The 19,616-nt window shown below is 41.8% G+C and overlaps 1 protein-coding gene across 17 annotated transcripts in view; it reads right to left on the reverse strand.

Annotated features, from left to right (window-relative positions):
- The window catches only part of MED12L (mediator complex subunit 12L), a 154,561-nt gene that overhangs the window by 10,146 nt on the left and 124,799 nt on the right, over window positions 1-19,616 (reverse strand). For 6 of the 17 annotated variants that reach the window (XR_009743214.1, XR_009743215.1, XR_009743213.1 and 3 more), the window contains exons 30-40: window positions 19,281-19,442; window positions 16,639-16,750; window positions 15,340-15,429; window positions 13,623-13,732; window positions 13,011-13,146; window positions 12,340-12,501; window positions 10,755-11,117; window positions 9,576-9,732; window positions 8,197-8,414; window positions 5,455-5,505; window positions 1,951-2,040 (exon numbers count right to left, since the gene is read on the reverse strand). Coding sequence is in view for 10 of the 17 variants with exons in the window: in XM_061452719.1 (XP_061308703.1) it covers window positions 1,951-2,040; window positions 5,455-5,505; window positions 8,197-8,414; window positions 9,576-9,732; window positions 10,755-11,117; window positions 12,340-12,501; window positions 13,011-13,146; window positions 13,623-13,732; window positions 15,340-15,429; window positions 16,639-16,750; window positions 19,281-19,442 (1,651 nt within the window). In the remaining 7 variants the exon portion in view is untranslated. The remainder of the gene's footprint in view (window positions 1-1,950; window positions 2,041-5,454; window positions 5,506-8,196; window positions 8,415-9,575; window positions 9,733-10,754; window positions 11,118-12,339; window positions 12,502-13,010; window positions 13,147-13,622; window positions 13,733-15,339; window positions 15,430-16,638; window positions 16,751-19,280; window positions 19,443-19,616) is intronic. The other 11 variants (XM_061452722.1, XM_061452721.1, XM_061452724.1 and 8 more) reach the window with 4 other exon arrangements.

Consider the following 19,616-nt stretch of genomic DNA (forward strand, 5'->3'; position numbering starts at 1 on the left):
CTGGCAAGTGCTCTGACCATGCCACTCAAGTCTTGGAAGGCAAATACAGGGATTAGGAGAATGAAGACCTTAGACCCACTGTAGGAGAGGATCAGGTTTAAGATCATCTTAGGAAACTGAATGTGCACACGTCCATGGGACCTGATGAAATCCATCTGTGGGTCCTGAGGAAGCTGGCGAATGAAGTTGCGAAGCCACTATCCATCATATCTGAAAAATCATGGCAGTCAGGTGAAGCTCCTGACGACTGGAAAAAGGGAAATATAACCCCATTTTCAAGAAGGGGAAAATGGAAGACCCAGAAAAACTACAGACCAGTCAGTCTCACCTCTGTGCCAGGCACTATCATGGAGCAGATTCTCCTGGAAACCATGGGAGGGCACATGAAAACCAATGAGGTGGCTGGTGACAGCCAACATGGCTTCACCAAGGGCAAATCATGCCTGACCAATTTGGTGGCCTTCTATGATGGGGCTACAGAACTGATGGACAGGGGTAGAGCAGTTGATGTCATCTACCTGGACTTGTGTAAAGCGTTCCACACTGTCCCACACAACATCCTTGTCTCTAAATTGGAGACACATCAATTTGATAGGTGGACCACTTGGTGGATAAAGAACTGGCTGGATGGCTGCACACAAAGAGTTGTCATCAATGGCTCAATGTCCGACTGGAGACCAGTAACGAGTGGTGTCCCTCAGGGATCGGTGTTGGGACCGGTCTTGTTCAACATCTTTGTTGCTGACATGGACAGTGGGATTGAGTGCACCCTCAGCAAGGTTACCGACGACACCAAGCTCTGTGGATATGCTGGAGGGAAGGAATGCCATCCAGAGGGACCTGGACATGCTTGAGAAGTGGGCTGATGCCAACCGCATGAAGTTCAACAGTGCAAAGTGCAAGGTCCTGCACCTGGGTTGGAGCAATCCCAGGCACAGCTACAGGTTGGGCAGAGAAGAGATTCAGAGCAGCCCTGCGGAGAAGGACTTGGAGGTATTGGTCAATGAGAAACTTAACATGAGCCAGCAGTGTGTGCTCGCAGCCCAGAAAGCCAACCGTATCCTGGGCTGCATCAAAAAGACCGTGACCAGCAGGTCGAAGGAGGTGATCCTGCCCCTCTGTTCTGTGCTTGTGAGACCTCACCTGGAGTATTGTGTGCAGTTCTGGTGTCCTCAACATAAAAAGGGCATGGAACTCTTGGAACAAGTCCAGAGGAGGGCCACGAGGATGATCAGGGGAGTGGAGCACCTCCTGTATGAAGACAGGCTGAGGAACTTGGGGCTGTTGAGCCTGGAGAAGAGAAGGCTGTGTGGAGACCTCATAGCAGCCTTCTAGTATCTGAAGGGGGCCTATAAGGATGCTGGGGAGGGACTCTTCATTAGGGACTGTAGTGATAGGACAAGGGGTAACGGGTTAAAACTTAAACAGGGGAAGTTTAGACTGGACATAAGGAAGAAGTTCTTTCCTGTTAGGGTGGTGAGGCACTGGAATGGGCTGCCCAGGGAAGTTGTGAATGCTCCATCCCTGGCAGTGTTCAAGGCCAGGTTGGACAAATCCTTGGGTGGCATGGTTTAGTGTGAGGTGTCCCTGCCCATGTCAGGGGAGCTCCAATTAGATGATCTTAAGGTCCTTTGCACCCCAAACCATTCTACTATACCACGACTGTGACATAAGAAAGAATTACTGGTATCACTATCTCACAAATAACTTGCCACATGTAAGGCTTAATGCTGAAATATGCTTGCCTTTACCAGCAACAACATTAGGAAAAACTGGCAAGTGACTACATTAAAAGTATTGACAGAGATCACAAACATCCTAGCAGAAGGCCTCATTACTCCAGACGACATGCAAGAGGCATGCCCCAGGCATAGAAGAGCATGCTGGGAGGTAAAGGAGCTCATTTTAAAAGTGTCTTTATGCAGAAATGCTAAAGGAGTAATGCAGTACCTGAGCGTGCTGTAACCCTGGGTACTGTGAAAGCTGAGACGGGGGTCGAACTTGTGGAGAGAAAATAGCAGCTTGGTCCATTGGCTGACCCTGAAACACACATCATGCATCAGATACAGCGTCCACACCCCAGACAAGTCCAGCTCTGAGTGCAAACCCCACCAAGTTGTGTCCTAAAGAGTCATGGAGAGGCTTGACGATTTCCTTCAAGACAGCACCACTGCTCACTACCAAACTGCTGAACTGTATTTACTCATAGGGAGATGGAAGAATTGACTTTTGCTTGATGTCTGACACTACTGTAACACTGCAGCAGTGAAGAAACAGCCATTTACAGAACAGGCACTCCTTAAAATGGGGCTTTGCAAAGGATTAGGGAAAAAATATTCTAGCTGTCTTGAAGACAGTATATTAAATCATAGAGGAAGCTCAGAGTGAATGCTAATCTCTGTTATAGCACAGCTGGTATCTTTCTCAAGCTACCTGATTACTAGCCTTCCCTCAGACGAAGCAAGCAAAATGCTGATTCGCAAATTTGATCATACCCGTATGATCAGTGGGCGATGCAAGCATCTCCAGCTCCCAACGAGTACAGCCTGGAAACAAACTTGTAAGCAACATACAGGCTCATTTGTTCATTTCAGATTGCCAAAATATTTATGTGTACCTAATGAAAATCATTTGAAGATTTCACCTTTAACTGCATTTGTGTGCTCTGAAGCACCATAAAAGAGAAAAAAAAAAGAAGTAATAATTATAGACTTAACTTCAGGACCAAGATTTAAAAAAAACTAGTGAATGAGAAATTGGCAAGAATACAAACAAGTGCATATATCTTCTGTGAGATTATGATGCTGCACAGCTGCACCTTATGATTTCGAAATCCATTCTACTCAAAAAAGCTCAGTGGCAGACATGAGCTGGAAGCAGCAATGGTCCTTCCTGCTGGTAGCTTCCCAGTTCACCACAGAAACAGCCAAAAAACCCAAGTCCTCTGACAAAGCCTCTACTATTTTAATCAGGACATCCTTACAGAGATCTAAACCCAAGAGACATGACCTGCTGTGACCAGGGCTGGATTAACTACCCAGTGCTTTGGTTAGAGAGCAGACAAAAGAGGTCAAGATGCAAAACCAGGGGCAAAGCTGCCATAGGGTGCCACAGGGCTGTCACACATTCATTCTTCATACCTACCTTTCTTGTAAAAACAAACAAAAAGAAGACTGACCTAGCTAGGCTCTTGGACCACCACTACAGGGGTCCCTAAAGTGCAGACAAGAGAGCAGAGAGCTCTGATACTACAAGTTATATTAAGGAAGCATAAGCCACACAGCAGATTTGTTTTAAAAACAAGCCAAATCTCATAGAAAATTCTAAAAAAAAAAAAAAATTAGGGAGGACAGGAGGTGTGAACAGAGTAACATCCATCAGTCCTGAAAAAAGTTCAGACAAAACTAAGTTTTTCTGGAAAAATATCTGCAAAATCAGATGGGAAACTCTCAAAACAGCAACCTGATGGGTGGAAAACTGAAACACTGAACAGAATGTACATCTTGCAGATGGGATGCACATAAAACAGATGACGGCAAGCACAGGGGAAAATACTCAAGTATATCAGATTTTTCTTTTTTTAAACAGAGGCAAAAGAAGAAAAATAAACAAACAAAAGAACAATAATTTCTCTGAGCAAATCGAAGATGAAACTTTTTCATGAGGTGCCAAACACAGCATAGATAAAGATGTAACTTGAAGTCACCCAAAGATGAAATCTGGTAAAACCATGACTGATTTCTAGAATAATGGATGCCTTAAGCTTTTCCCCAGAGAAATACAAATCACCCTGTGGGCTCTGCAGAAGCTGGTCTGCAAAGTGCTGCTCCATGTACTGTCCTTTGGTTCTCTCAGCAACAGGTAACCTGGTGTGCTCAGGAGCAAAATTTGTTTGCTTATACCCACGCAGTGGGAACAGCGTCCCTCCAAAGTTGGGGGAAGTTACATCAATGGAAATTGGATTAGTCCTTAATTCTATAAGAAAATACTGAAGAAGCAGCTGCATGATCCTCACGACACACAATGGGCAGGAAGCCACAGGCGAGTGTTACCACCCATCTCTTCCCCACTATGTAAAGCATGGGCAGAGCAGCAGAGCCAGTGGAGTACGAGGCTCAAGAGCAGCACACCCAGACTGAAGGCACCATTGCCCAGGCCAAACAAGCACACACACACCACCACATGTGAAATGTAAGCAGAAAGCTGCTCATCAGGTAGGGGACAGATCAATTTATTCCATAGTCACAAATGGCCACTGAGCATGCTCCTTTGCTGTGGGAGCTCTGCATTCCTGAGCAGCAGCAGCAGCAGATATTGCTAAATTCAAAGGGACTTCTCCCTCCAGGCATAATTTAATAATGAGTTAACTACACATGCAGGCCAATTGCTGCAAGCAGGAACTGTGCATACATATCACACAAAAACTAAACAGAAAAAAAAAAAACAAACCAAACAGAAAAGGAGAAAAAAACCCAACATGTTTTACTCAATGCCAGTGTAATGTTACAGTAATAGCCACCATTCTCTTTGTTCCACTCGCATCCTAAATTGAAGCAAAACTTACTTCTTTTTCTTGTTAAGGTATGCAACTATCGTGTATCTGGAATGAATTTTGTTTTCTATGTGGTGCTGGCACTGGCAAAGGCAATAGAAGCAGACATGGCACTGATTTTGACCAAAATCTGACCACATCTGACTTCAGAAGTAGGCAGTGGAACGCTAACAGTTATTTAGATAAGATGATGATGATGGATTTGAGAGACCTCACTGTGTATTTGCCACATATCTAAGTGTGCCTAATTAACTGCAAATATGGTGAGCTATACCCTGTTCTGACATGCTGTTCTGACGAACACTGGGGTAAGCAGCAAAGCCTTTTTAAAAAACACTTTGCTTTGTCTTTCCAATTAGTGCTTTTAACAACATTGTGGTTTCCCTAAAGAAGGATGAAAGTCCTGCAAACTAACTTTGAAATTAGTATCTAGAAAGCTTTCCAACACAGGTATTAGGGATTAAACTTCCTGGCATCGTTTTTTTTTCCCCAGAAATGACTGAATTCTATGAAATCTAATAATTTAACAGGTGTTAACTGTTACTTGTTTTGGAGATAAGGGCAAGACGACCACACCAGCCATGCTTAGATGAACATGGCATCAGATAGATCTTGCAGCTATTTCCAATCTTTCACAGGGAGAAACACAACAGAAAAGGAAAAAAAAAAAAAAAAATATCAATGATGCAGTTATTGGAAATATTTATAAGAAAAAAATATTCTGTGTGTGCAAGTGTATTATTCACAGCCTTCCACATGCAGGCACCGCATTACCTAGGTGAGAGGAGTGCCAAAGCGCATCATTCGTACCAAAAGCAAAGTGTGCAGCCTGTGTGTTGAAATGCACGCATGTCTGCGCAAAAGAAAAAATAAGGAGAAGTTCACAGTCTCAAGGCGGTTACCATTATGTTGTCAAAGCCATCCTGAAGGGATACAGCAGTGCTACAGACGTCCTAAAGAAAAGGACAGGCGAGAAAATAGCAAAGAATATGAAGAATATGTACAGTTAGGCTTGGTCTGTCAGTGGAGCAGTACAGCACCTTTACAGAGTTCACCTGTAGGTACTCAAAATGCTGTTTAGGAATGGCATTTAGGAATGCCAACAAGGTTCTTTTAGGTGGTTTTAATGCTCAATACCTTTATTAAATTTACGAACAGAAACTCTAAATGTAGAAGGACTCCTCATCCACAGGAGCCTATTAATAGCTCTATACATAATACTCAGCATTTTTTTTTTAACAAGTCATACTTATTAAAGATCTGGCACCACAGCTATTTGTTTTCAAGAGCACAGCAAGTGCAGCACAGCACTGAGGAGCAGAACCCTTCTGCACTGGTTTTGCAGAACTGTCCAGACCCCTGCTAGTGACTTCAAGCTGAGTAGGTAATTTCATTCTGCAGGGGCAGAAACATAAAAACCTTCCTTATTTAAGCTCCACCTAACAACATACAGCACACAGTAGCAATGCTTACAAACCATCTTGTTCCTAAATTTTCAATTATGACCTCCAGGTTCTTCACTGCTAATAGCTCTTCCTATTCTAAATCCAGGACCACAGGAAGAACTACTGCAAGCTCCCCAGGGATGCATTTCTGACCTAGAGCACCTCTGGGGCAGCCCCCACTGCAGGGAGCATGCAGAGCCCTGGGCCATTGGGACCTTGGAGGGGTTCTCTGGTGTCAGCATTGCCAGCACAGGCTTCGACAATAAAGAAAGCAAAGAGGCCAGCCTGGTGGAATGTTAATTCATTTCACTACAGTGATAGTTTTCATATATCAGGCTGAATAAATCTTCCCAAACGTCCAGTAAGGCAAAATGTTAGAAGCAGAGAGAAAACAATGTGTCCACCTGCCTCCAGCAGACGACAACAGACAACTATGCCACTCTGTGGAAGTAACTGGGAAACAAAGTTTGGGTTTAGATAGCTCTGGTTTGACTTTCCTTTACATCTGTTTAACTTGTAGCTGTTTTATGGCTGAAATAAAAACACAGCTGACAGAACCGCTGACCGATGAACATTCAGCATGTGTCGCACCTTAGGTGAAACAGGCATCTGAACCTACACTGCTGAATTTTAGTGCAACTTTTAATTTTTTACTGTTGCATTCTAACAGTTTGATCCAAATTTTATGAAAAAATTAATCATAGACAGCTTATTAATCTTATTTAGGCATGGATGCATGTCTTCATGATAAGTTTATTCTCCCTACTGACAACCTGTCTATGCCATGCTTCAGAGCAGAAGTGAACTGTTGTTCTTAACACCTCAGATACTATTCCTGTTTTAAACGAAAAGGGAAATGCAACACCCTTTTTCCTCCAAAAATGATAATGTTAAACAACAGCACTTCTTAAATGTGAAAATGATGTGTTATTTTAGATCTTCAGTTACTACTTTTTGATTCCCTAGCCATAGGCAGTGATCATCATTTGTTTCCTCAAGGCTGTCATTGAAGCCTGTATTCTATAATAGTAATTGAAAGCTAGTTGGACCTAACAGTAAAATAGTGAGATATTGCCTAATGTAAAAAGTACCACCAGGTTTCTAATAAGTAAGAAGCAATGGCTCACCACAAAGCCCAGTACCCTAACATGTAGAGTACCTAATCCTGAGTAACTCATAGTGCCCACAAGACACTAATGAGTGATCAAATATCCACTGTACCACTGATATGATAAAACACACATCTGGAGCTTGGAGGAGGGAGGGTTCTTTGAAACAGGAAAATCCTGGTTTCACAATTATGAACATAGCCCATCAGCAATTTAAGCATCACAGAGGGCTTTGCAGGGAGTCTGAAAGAGGGGTGAGGAGGATAAGGAAAGAGCTGGAACAAAATAGAGACAGTGTGGGAGAAATTATGAGGAGACTTGCTGAAAATTTTTACTATTTCGGGCAAAGTGGGCACATCACAGCGTTTGAAGACAAGATAGTATAACAGCAATATAATATATACTTCAGTGAGGGTAAGAATGGGTACAGAAGGCCTTTAAAATAAAGAAGAAAAGTTACTGGTTTTACCACCAACTACTGTACACACATTGCTGTTTATCTGGGATCCAAAAACAATATTCTGTTCTTACACCATCTGTTCTAAAGCAGCCTATCTGCAGCAATGCTCTGAAAACTTGCTCAGGCTCTGAAGGGTGTTGCACAACAGCCATGTGCGGTTTGGCACACGGCAGCTGTACTCTGCAAAAATGTTAGAAGAAATACCAGCTATTTCTAGAGAACACAAAAGTGTCTGTGTGCACACGTGTACGGAAACAGCTCCTGATGGACTTCCTGGGTTTTTAATTGTGAGGAGCATTGCTGGGCCCCCGCTGCATATGCGTAGCTTGGTTGTACGCAGCACCATGCAATTCCACTAGGAAGGCCTCTGCGACACAACAGGGAACAAGAATACCATCAAGTAGCAGAAGAAAACCTGATGTTACAAAACACAGGAAAAATAGAACAGACTAAGAGACGAAAGGGCAGATGAAGTTTCAAAGCAGATGGCCCTGGTTAAGCAATATTTGGGGAATTATTCTAATTGTCAATACCACTGGCTCCCTGCTCTGTAAGCCTACGCAGAGCAAGCAGCCCCGATGGAAGGCAGAAACACTGTGTTGTTCTTCAGAGTTAGGTGTTTGGACAAACCTGTTGGAGAGACCGTGACTGTGCTTGCTGCCTGAGGAGCCGCTGCTGCTGCTGCTCTTGCTGCAGGAGTTTCATCTGGAGCAACTGCTGCTGAGGCGTGATTGCATGGATAGAGGGGGGCTGCATCATGGTGCCAGAGCGCCGCTGCAGCATGTTCGACAGGGCTTGCTTCGTATTAGTTGGAACAAAGGAGCCTGTCGGATCCAGCCTGGAACCACCTAAAACCACCCAAAACATAAATGCGTTCTCTGCCTTCCGTGAGAGTGTTGTTGGTACAGATCACTGCTAATTCATCAGCTCCTATTTGGTTAGCTCTACAATAAAGATGTAAACTTCTCTCTGTAAAGGCAGACAGTGAACTAGATTAAACCAGATTACTGGCCTGAAAAATGAAACAAGCAAAATAATTTTGAAGATTGTCACTTGCAAATGAGAGAGAAAAGTGAAAAGGCTGTTGCATGTTCTACATCACATAAAACGTGTGCTTACTACTGATGAACAAAAGTTGCATGTCAGATCAAAAGCATGGTATGAGCAGCTTATTATGTCACGCCAATTTTATAATGAGATGGCAGTAATTTATGCACTCTATGCTATTTGATAAAAATCATGTATCATCTATGTCAGACTTACAAAGGTGATTTTATGTGTTTGTTTTCAATATCATCATCTCCTTAAACTTTTTAGACACAGTTTGGTATATTCTGAAGACTTTTACACACTTAAAATACAGATCTAGTTGTACTGGGAACTTCAGAAAAAATAGTTAACATTTATAGTTGGAACCAAACTTCTAAAATTCTCCTACATACTATCGGACAAGGACATAATAGGATCTCTCAAAACATCATAAACTGCTGCCCCCTAGAGAAAGTAAAATACCTATGTTAAACTGTATGCATATTAACTGGAAGAAACAAAACCATCCTACAAAAAAATTATGCACATATCACAAGCACAAACGTAAAAAAAAATGTGAGCCCGTGGATTTATTTATTCCATACAGTAGATGCCAAATTAGCACCCATAGCTCCTGACATGAATCAAAGAAGAAATAACCCCCAAAGGTCATTCTTTCTTTTCAATCATCCCTCTCTTATTTGACTCCTTACTGAACTTCTACCAGCTTTCTTATACTATCATCCCAGTAGGTCATTTTTGCTTATCTACCAAAAAAGTTTAATAGCTTAATAGAGATAGATCTACAACTGATAACAGAAAGCCCTAAAAAATAGAAGGGCTAACTAAGGAATGAAATAAATGGCCTCAGCAGACACAGCTTACTTCAGGGAAAGTCAGAGACAAAACGTGATTACAAGAAGTCAACTTTTGCCACATACACCAAGCCACACGTTTGTGAATACAAAGTTTACCCATACCTGGTGGGAGGGGCTGGTTCTGCACAAAGAAGCCTGGCTGCTGTGTCTGGCCCATGATACTGTAACCCCACAAGGCAGGCTGCGGAGGATGCATCACTTGAGAGGAGACTGGGGAGTAGGTGGGAGGCACTCTGTATAAGTTGTTCTGGGGATATTCCTTAAAATATACAGCAAAAGTGAATGTTACTGACATTCATACCTTACTAACTCATAAATAATGCCAATCTTCCTACTAAATTATTAAAGGACAGAGACAGTTCCCATTGTCATTTGCAATGATGTAAAAACCAGATTAAGTCTCAGGCTGCCCACAGGTAATTAACATGAATAACTTCATGCACACACCATCCGTTTTTACGTTATTAGCAAGTATTTTCTCTATGCTATGATCAGGTATAGCACAAGGGCTTCTTACTGTATCAACATAGAAATTACAAGAATAACTTAACTGAAACATCAAAAAGGTCAGAAAATGATCTTAAAATTATAGCAACTGAAAATGCAACTTGTAGACAAACCAGCTGGATGCTGACAGAACACTATCACATCTACAGCATGTACAAATGCTGGCAGCAGTGTGAAGAGGATGTAATTGCACAGAATGCTGCTTCTGGAAACACACATTATTATTTGGGTGGTGCCAGGGATGTTTTTCAAACCTTTGCTCTAATGATTCTTCAGCTTAGGAACCCACACCTCAAAACCCAATAAAAACTAAAAGGGAAAGCTTCTCAGAAACCAGAACAAACTGCAGAGTAAACCAGTTTATCTGTGTGAAAGAACCTCTTTCAAATCCGCTTACATTTGAATGGAACCAGGGTTTAAACCAACATGTTTGCTCTCAATGTAATTTGAACAGGAGGAATTTTAGAAATGGATATGAACAGTAACAGCTGTACTTTACATCAAATGAAAGCATATACAGAACCTGAATAATATTTAGTAAGATCCAATCTAGCATATTTTACACAGCACATAATGTCCTAAATATATTACACTTCTACCCTAAGCTATATTTGGTAGGAATCCACCGTCCTCTTGACCATTTCATTCATTCCCTTTATTGGGACTCTCTCCTCTTGGTGCAGAGCAATTTTTGAAGGCAGCTAGGACAGCACCATGCAACATCAGATGCTTCAGTGAGATATTCAAGTTTTGTATGGGGCATCAACAACTTACATCAGCCCTTGAGCTTGACTTTGACTTTCGCTTCCTGTTTTTTGCCTTCTTCTCGTCATCCATGGCATGTTTTCCCTGATCAGAGAACTCTCCTGACTTTCTTTCTGGTTCCTGAGACACAGGTGTGGTGGGCTCTTCCTCCTCCTCCTCTGGAGGAAGGGGCAAGGGCTCGAGGTAGTAACTCCGTGGCTTGGGTTTGTTGTGCATGTGGTACAGGAGGAGATGCTGCTGCTCCTCATATTTGATCACTTTCCTGTCGACACGAACTGTACCAAACCATGCCCAGGAAAGAGGAGCAGGATTTTTGTGACCTTCAAATAAATCCCAAGGGGACACCTTTTGTTTGGTTGAAACCTGAAGACCCTGTTTCAGAATAAAAGTGAAGTTCGTATTTTAAGAAAGCTGAACACTAGAGCAGATGCTTTCTGTATCATCTGAGTCAGAAAAATCCAGTAAGGATTTTTTTCCTCCACAAAATGTAATGTACCAAACACATAGGGGTGGGATTTTAACCTCTATCCAAGCCTGCCACTATAGTACCATAAATTCACTTCAAAAGTTATGCATCCCTTTGTATTCCAAATAAACCCAAAATAACTAATACAACCAATACACTTCCTCCCCCCGTCTTTTGTAAGCAGGATCAATCACCCTCCATCTCCCTCCCAGGAGGTCAAAAGGTTCCCCAGTCAAACGAGCTCTCAAATGTAGGACTGTGCTTGAAAAACAAATACTTTTTTTAAGAGCTGCTGCTTTTCAACTCCAAGTCAAATGTCATTTCCTTTTAGGAAACTTTTGTGAAGTTGATATTATCAGTGAAGACCCTGTATCGTAGAACTGAGCAAGCTTATGTAAACACTCATCCCATTAGCAGTTGCAAATTGACTATGTACTCTGCAGATATAAAAAGGGTGGGCATGCAGCAAATGTAATGACTGAAGTTTAAACAAATCAGAAAGTAAAAGGTTATCCAAACTCTTGAATTTGTACAAGTGGCATAAAACTGTTTCCAATAAAGATGCACATCATCTATCTAAAGCTCCAAGACTCTGCAGTGAGTTGTCAGGGAGACTGGGATGGGATGTTTCCAGTTCAGCTGCAGGGGTGGTGATGCTGGTGCATGGTCCCAGTCACAAGAGGATGCTCAAACCCCTTTGGCGGTGGTGTAACAACTCTCCACATGCCTCTAAATCCACTCCTGGTTTCACTCTCCCTGAGGACTTTCACATGGATCATGGTAACAAAAACTGTGCAACGATATTTGGAACAGAAATGTATTTGATTCTAAAAACAGTCTGTCATCGGCAACTTTTTTTAAAGGTACTATTCAATAGGCCAGGTTTTCCTCTTTTGGTACCAATCTCATGGAATGCCTGCCTGTTTCTTTAAAAGAGACTGCATCGCTGTGGCTGAAGGTTTAGTAATGACCGAGAGTGCACCAGAAGCAGAATTAAAGCAGAAGTGCAATGCTTTCAAGTTACTGCATATAGACGCATGTACTGTCCAAGTTGTATGTGTTTGCTTGAATTTCCTACACTTCAAAAAGCATGGAAAACCTGAGATGAAAGCAAACATTTACTCTTGCCTGTTTCTTATCAATGGAGTCAAATCCTGCAATTTTGTTCCCCTTGGTGTCTATCAAGGATCCCATTGGCTCACAAGTGATAATATCACATGTCTGCTTCGGCAAAGGGAGCAGCTGGCGAACCTTGTCAATGCTTTCCGACCGCTTGTCTCCCAGCTCTTTCTAGAGAACAAATAAATCCATCAATCAAACAAGGAGGAGGGGAGAGAGACACACTGCACTGCTTTCACTACTAGAAAGTGTCCAGTTTCTGCATGAGTCGTTTCCTTGTACTTCTGATAAATTTAAACAAGTGGCTTTACAAGGTTTTGCTGGGTTTTTTTGCTGGGTTTGGGGGCTTTTTAGAATTTATCTTTTCGTCTCTTGTTTATACAGAACACAGAAAATGTGTAACACAAATTTAATGCCTCAAACATGAATAAAAGTAACTAAGCATCTTGCAGGGTCACCAATTTCAATTTAATATGAAGAAAACACTGAAAATCTGTCTTCCCACCCCCACATTCCTGTATTCTTATTTTCTTTTTTTTTTCCCATGTTATCACTTAGGTCTGTTTCAATCTCTCCTCTTTTTCCAAGAGGCCTTCCCACACACTAGAAGCAACAAGACTAAAACACAGGCACAATGCAACTCAAAAGAAATGCTGAAAACAACAAGACATAACACTTACTTTTAATTTTTTCACTAAATTCATGTAAGCCCTTTTGTTTTCCTCAGGCCCTCCTTGGGAAGCGTTTGACAAGTCTGAGGCAAGTGTCCCGTTGATGAGGACACCCAGCATATCCAGGACGGTTGTGAACAGCTCGCTAGGAGTAAAGACAAGTATTACCCTGAGAACTACTGATTGCCAAGAGATCCAGGGACAGATACAGCAAAGGTCACAAGTGCAGCCTTTCAGAGAAGCTGGGTTTTTCAGTGCTTTCTGCACAGACACACACCTCAGCTTGCATGCATAAGCCCCAGCATATACATGCAGGTGGACTGTCAACACATACAACAGAGCTACAAACAGCACAAACTGCTAACAGACAGTCATTGGGAACGACAGGCTCCAACTTCGGGAACCACTCAGGTGTGTGCTTGTTAAGGAAGAGTGTAAATAGTGGCTCCAGTGCTTTCCAAAACAGAGGTACTTCCCCAAACAAGACCAGCACTAAACAGAGAAATTGCACTCAAGCAGTAGTAGTGTAATAGTAAGAAAAACACAACAATAACATACATGCCACCTAAACTTAAAAGCACTAAGGACATGAATTAGCTTGTTTGAATAGTGCAGACGTACTTGTTGGTCTGCAAATCAACAGTTCCTGAAGTGATTATCTGGAGGAGCAGAAGTGCCCAGTCCGTGGTCCACTGGGTACTCCTCTGCACAGTGTCAAACATGCCACCTACCTGCAAAATAACACAACACATAGCAGGGTTCTGCATGTATCTCACAGAGGCAAGCTTCCCTTATCAAATGGATTACTTATGAATAAAACTTCCTTCCAGTCCTACAAGTTCTTGTGTGCTGAATGCCACCTTGAAGTGCTGACTTTAAATGTTTCCTACCCACCCCATGTTCCCAGAAAAAAGCTTATCCTAAGGAGCTACAGAAAAGCAGAATATTATTACTCTTCTCTTTCAGTTTTGTATCTTCAATTTCATGTTTGATGCAACAAATTTAAGTCAGTGAAAAAATTCTCAGAACTGAAATAGTGTCAAATTAAAACCTTCTAGTTATCACTTTGTCACACCCAAAAATTAGACAATGATGTCCAATGCAAAGAGAAAATAGATCTGAAGAACAATATAGCATTGACTGAAAATGAAAACTGCTAAAAGATGTATTTTACACCGTGAACAATTTTTCATTATTGCTACCAGCGTAGCGTGATACTGTAAAACATGCCTTGGCTCTGACAAGGAGACATTTTGCTCTTTACTTTAAGTGCAGCCACAGTGATCCCAAGGCTTGTCACAGCTGGCCGAAGTCCCCTTGACCTGAACCAGGAGCAGTGCAAAGGCTATGGTTAACCCTGTAGTTGCACAGCTGCATCTAAGCAGCTTACAAAGAGACACAAAGAGAACAACACTGCAGTGCTAGTCCTACCTTGGTGCTCCCTTATTTGGCCTCGGCAATCCTACTGCACTGTGCTAAACAAGCTGTGGTGGCCCTGACCTCTGGTACACAGGTTTCAAGAGATGTGGGACCCTAGAGAACTCAATGGAAACTTTCTAAGTTAATACATGCATCCAAATAACAGCAACTGAAATTGCACATGGAAGTTAAATAGCCAAATGTTACATTCCCTGGGAGCTCTGAAAGTCTCCACTATATTGACTGCCCAGTTCCATAAAATCCTTGCTTGTTACATGGGGATAAAACGTCAGTGGGCAGCGGCCTGGAACATCCACAAAAAGACAATACATTTCTGAGGTTCCAGGGACACTGAAAGGATGAAAGCACCACAAAAATAAAGGACACAAAAAAAGGTATGGGGTGCCATTCCCATTCATTTTATATGATTAATGTCCAAACATTATGGTCAGGAGGCACTAGATGAAACAAGAGAAACAGAAAGAATAGAGACAACCATGAATGGAGCAGAGACATCCTTGTGTCAGGGCAGAGGGGTACTAACAGCCCTTGCTGTCCCTGGCCCGCCCCACCTGGGGCTAATCCCACCCCGACCCAGGAGCACCAAGCCAGGAGCTTGAGCCCATCCCCATGGCCCTGCCTGGCCATGCCAGTGCTGCATGTGACCCTGGCTGCCCTCACTGGGCCTGATCCTTAGCCTGCACAGTGGGCTGATGTCCTTGTGTGGCCTCAGCACATCCCCATCCCAGTAGAGGTGCCTGATGCCCAGGCTGGGAGCTGCAGGACTCAGTTGCAAGCTCTCAGGAAGCCCTGGCCTATGCAACACCCTGGCACGGTACTTCCCACTCCTTACCACCTGCTCCAGAGTAGCTGTTACATCTTTATATAACATCAGGATAACCACAGAAGTTTTTCTTACCAAATTAAGACGAAGTTGTAGGGCTTCATGCATCATTTGCCTAGCTTTAACATCATCCTGGTACCGTTCTTCCCTCCAGTTGCTAAGGATCTAAGAAAAAGCATTTGATTAAGGTTGTTTTCTTCCTGTAAAGGAATGTTTTTCCATTATTTGTGATCATTATCTGTAAGAAATCACAAAAGATTATTAACCTTTTTAGCCTTGTGCCTGTTTAAGGCTTAGAGCAGATTAAGCTCACTAGGGGAGGGGAAATGTAAAGAGTTGATACTATGCTATCAGTTGTGTTAGTTATGCTTTTATTAAAAATATTGTTTCAAACACCCTGTTCAACTGTTCACCACAGGTAAGTAAACAGAGCTCTTGCACTGTTCAACTGTTCACCACAGGTAAGTAAACAGAGCTCTTGCACTGGGTGCATCTTCTCAATGGGATCTGGTGGGATCTCTTAATGAGAAAGGACCAGAGTCTTAGGGACCAGCTGCATTTCAGGACAGAACCCATACAATAAAAGAAAGCCCAAGTGGCAATGACAGCATGGGGAAAAAAAAACAAACAACTCAAAAAATTAACTGCTCGTACTGCCTCTCAGCTCAGGTCCAGGCTGTGACATAGCTCCAGCCTGGACCTGAGCTGAGAGGCAATATGAGAAAATAATGGCCCTATCAATTTTCATTGTCACAGTAGTCCACAGAAACTGAAGACAGAGGAAAGAAAACATGCACCCACTAAACTGGGCACTGTACACATTCCTTTTAAAGACTGTCTTAAGGAGCTATTGTAGGCTACAGCATGAATCACATGAGAGGAAGAAGTTCAGAGCAGAATCAGCAGAAGTTGTGAGGAAGCATAAGTGATCCAAAGAAAAAGCTGTACGCAATGGGCCAGTCTGGTACTAGCAATGTCATTTTTTTAAAATACAAAGAACTCTTAATCTGTACCAGCTAGAAAAGATGAAGGATTTTCCTAAGCAACAAAAATTTCAAACTTATAAAAACTTTTTATGATGAGCTAGAGACTGAGAAGACTGTTCCTTTCAAGACAAACATCAGTTACTGTTTTTCCTGGAAACAACTGAACTCAGACTCAAGTTCATTATATTTCTCTATAACAATTTTAGAAAAATAAACGTATTCACCCTCTAAAAGGAACAAACACCTCCCCATTCTTCCTTCCTTGGACTGTTCCTTTCGGCACAGCATTGCATTGTCATTTTCCTGGGTTTACACATCATATACCCACAAAAATGATGACACATGAAACATCTCACAAAGGGTGCTCATGGTTATGTGCTTGTTTTACCTGATTAACTTGATTCTGCAGTGATGTTAGAAGCCCTTCCCGTTGCTCATCCTGCCCCTTAAGGCAAGTAAGTACCAATGAAAGGAAAGGTTGCTGACTCAAGAGAGACATGCTTTAAGAGAGGCAAACACAGATGTCAATTAGTAAAGTTATTTTGATACTTCCCATCCTTGCTCCTTTCCTTGTTTTGACTACTTTTTTCCTTGAAGTGGCACTGCCTGCATCTAAGTCTGTTTCTGGTTTAGTAAATTGAAGCCTTGCCAGGTGAATTAAAAGACCATGTACATAAGCAGGCACAGCACCAGCAGGGTAAACGCACATATTATGCACGTCATTACTGAGAACCCACCTAGCTTAGGGCATGGAATGACCGAGAGTCACATGGACACTTGAAGGCCTGACTCAGAATCAGTCCATGTTATTTTAAAACTACTTTAATTATCTGGGGATACAATTGTAGGGGAGATTAGGCAGCTAAAGTTTCTAACCCATGTTAGTGGTCTGATGTGAATCCCAAGCAAGTTTCCCATGCAAGCACTGATTAGTGATAGCTGCCTACCTAAAATGCACTAAAATTCTATCACAGGCTTAGTGTAGGTAAACCAAGACGCAGCTTTAGTTGGTTGTAGGAGCTATGCCAATGCGAGGGTGTTCAATATTTTATTTTTTTTTTAGATTAACATGCATCCATTATAACAAAATTAAGACAAACTGAAAGAAATACACAAATTTTAATTTGAAAGTACATGCGAAGCAGAGGAGAAGTTTAAAATGTTGGCAAAGGGATTTGAGTAACAGCTTGTGCAATGATTTTTGCAGTTTTAGGTATATAAGGTCCTTGAAAATTCCATGCATCCATAAACACAATATAAATACAATATAAATATGTATGCACACATACACACGTGTATTGATTACAAGTATTCATTTCAACAGTTATTTTCATTTGGAATCTAACTTGACTTCAACAATTTAGGTGACAATTAGTATAAAGGAATGGCAAAATCCCAAGGTCCAATAAAAGGTGAAAAATAGGAAGTCTGCATTTTCAAAAAGTCATATTAAAGAGTAATTTTTCAGATTTTAAGAGCAACATGGTAGGAACACCTCTTCATTTTCTCATTAATTTCCATAAGAAAAATTTATGGTTTGCAAGACAGTTATTATTGCAACTGCTATCCCTACTACAGAAAGCAGAGTATGAAAAAAGAGTTCTTATATAGGCGTCCTGGTTTCAGCTGGAACAGAGTTAATTTTCTTCCTAGTAGCTGGGGCAGTGCTGTGTTTTGGCTTTAGTCTGAGAACAATGCTGATAACACACCAATGTTTTAGTTGTTGCTAAGTAGCACTTACCCTGATCAAGGACATTTTAGTCTCTCATGCTCTGCCAGCAAGGAGGGGCACAAGAAGCCGGAAGGAGCCAGGACAAACTAACCAAAGGATTATTCCATACCACAGCACATCATGCCCAGTACATAAACTGGGGGGAGTTACCCAGAAGAGAGCAATCACTGCTTGGGTCAAGCTGGGTATCAGTCAGCAGGTGGTGAGCAATAGTGCTGTGCATCACTTGTGTTTCTGAATTTTCATTTCTCTTTTTTTTTCTTTCTGTTTTTCCCTTATTACCATAGAATCATAGAACAGTTAGGGTTGGAAAGGACCTTAAGATCATCTAGTTCCAACCCCCCTGTCATGGGCAGGGACACCTCACACTAAACCATGGCACCCAAGGCTCTGTCCAATCAGTATTGTGTTTTGGTTTTTTTTTGCATTATTTCTATTATCACTATATTTTACTTTATTTCAACTACTAAACTGTTGTTATCCCAACTCGCACGTTTTACATTCTTTCAATTCTCCCCATCTTGCCCAGGGAGCTGTGAGAGGAAGAGGGTTAGTGAGCAAGCAGTACTTAGTTACCAGCATGGTATTTAGTTACCAGGTGGGTTTAAACCATGACAATATGCAATATAAGGTTTCATACTTTCCCATAGTATCACTGGTTTTGTCACTCACAAAGTAATGAAGTTTGTTTTCAATCAAGAAGTGGTTTGTTTTCTTGAACAACCGTACTTTTGAAGAGTTTCACAAGAAAGATAGTTGGTATTTGAAGCTAAGAGACCTTGTGTGTAGTATTGAATGTAATTTCTATCATAACTCTAAGGAAGTATAAAAATCATAGGCACTGTGGAAGAATATTTGACTAAAGGAAAATCAATAACCACTAAGTCATTAAAATTCTCATGTGCTTTTAAAGTTAAGAGATGAGTTTAAGCTTAATTTGCAACAGGACTTAGATGACATCTTACGACAATTATGGGATCTTAATGGCAAGGAAAGTAGCCTACTGACATGGAAAGGAAGAGACAACAAGTGCTTTATTGTCTTAGAGATCTAATTTTTCCCATCAGCAAGCTGCAGCATAGCCACTGGAAGACGTGCTACAAAGCTTTCACATTTTGTCCTCTGATACCAGTGATATTTCTTCAAACTAAATGAAACCTGAACCCTGTTTGGGGTTAACTTTTTGCTCCACAAAAGTGAAGCAATGAGGTTTGGTGAAGCCAAAATCCAGCCTTCAGTATACCCCTCCTTCAGAACTACCTTTCAACTCTGCGTATAAGTATTTCCCAAGGTCGTACCTTTTTTGTTTCTGTCTGTCTCTCTCCTTCTTAGAAGATGACCCCAAATGCTGACCTTTCTCCAGCTCCTCTCCCGCAGCTTTCAAGACCCTACCTTGAACCGAGGTAGGCAGTTTTGCAATCAAGGGAGCCACTAGCCACACTCCTTGCCGTTCAGAGGAACTAGAAGTAGAATAAACTTACTTCAGCCAAAATATCCATGTACTTTTGCAAAAAGTATTAGCTGTTACAAGACTGAACTGCTTTAATGAAACAGTTGGCACAATGCATCTGGAATAACTAGTGTGGACTGAGCTGTCACAATTTCTGGTTTCCAGAAAGTTCAAGAATATCAAC

This window comes from Pezoporus flaviventris, unplaced genomic scaffold (genome assembly GCF_033815535.1).
Source record: "Pezoporus flaviventris isolate CSIRO_AGI_PZ_B2104156 unplaced genomic scaffold, CSIRO_AGI_Pfla_v1 ptg000013l, whole genome shotgun sequence".
Taxonomy (NCBI): domain Eukaryota; kingdom Metazoa; phylum Chordata; class Aves; order Psittaciformes; family Psittacidae; genus Pezoporus; species Pezoporus flaviventris.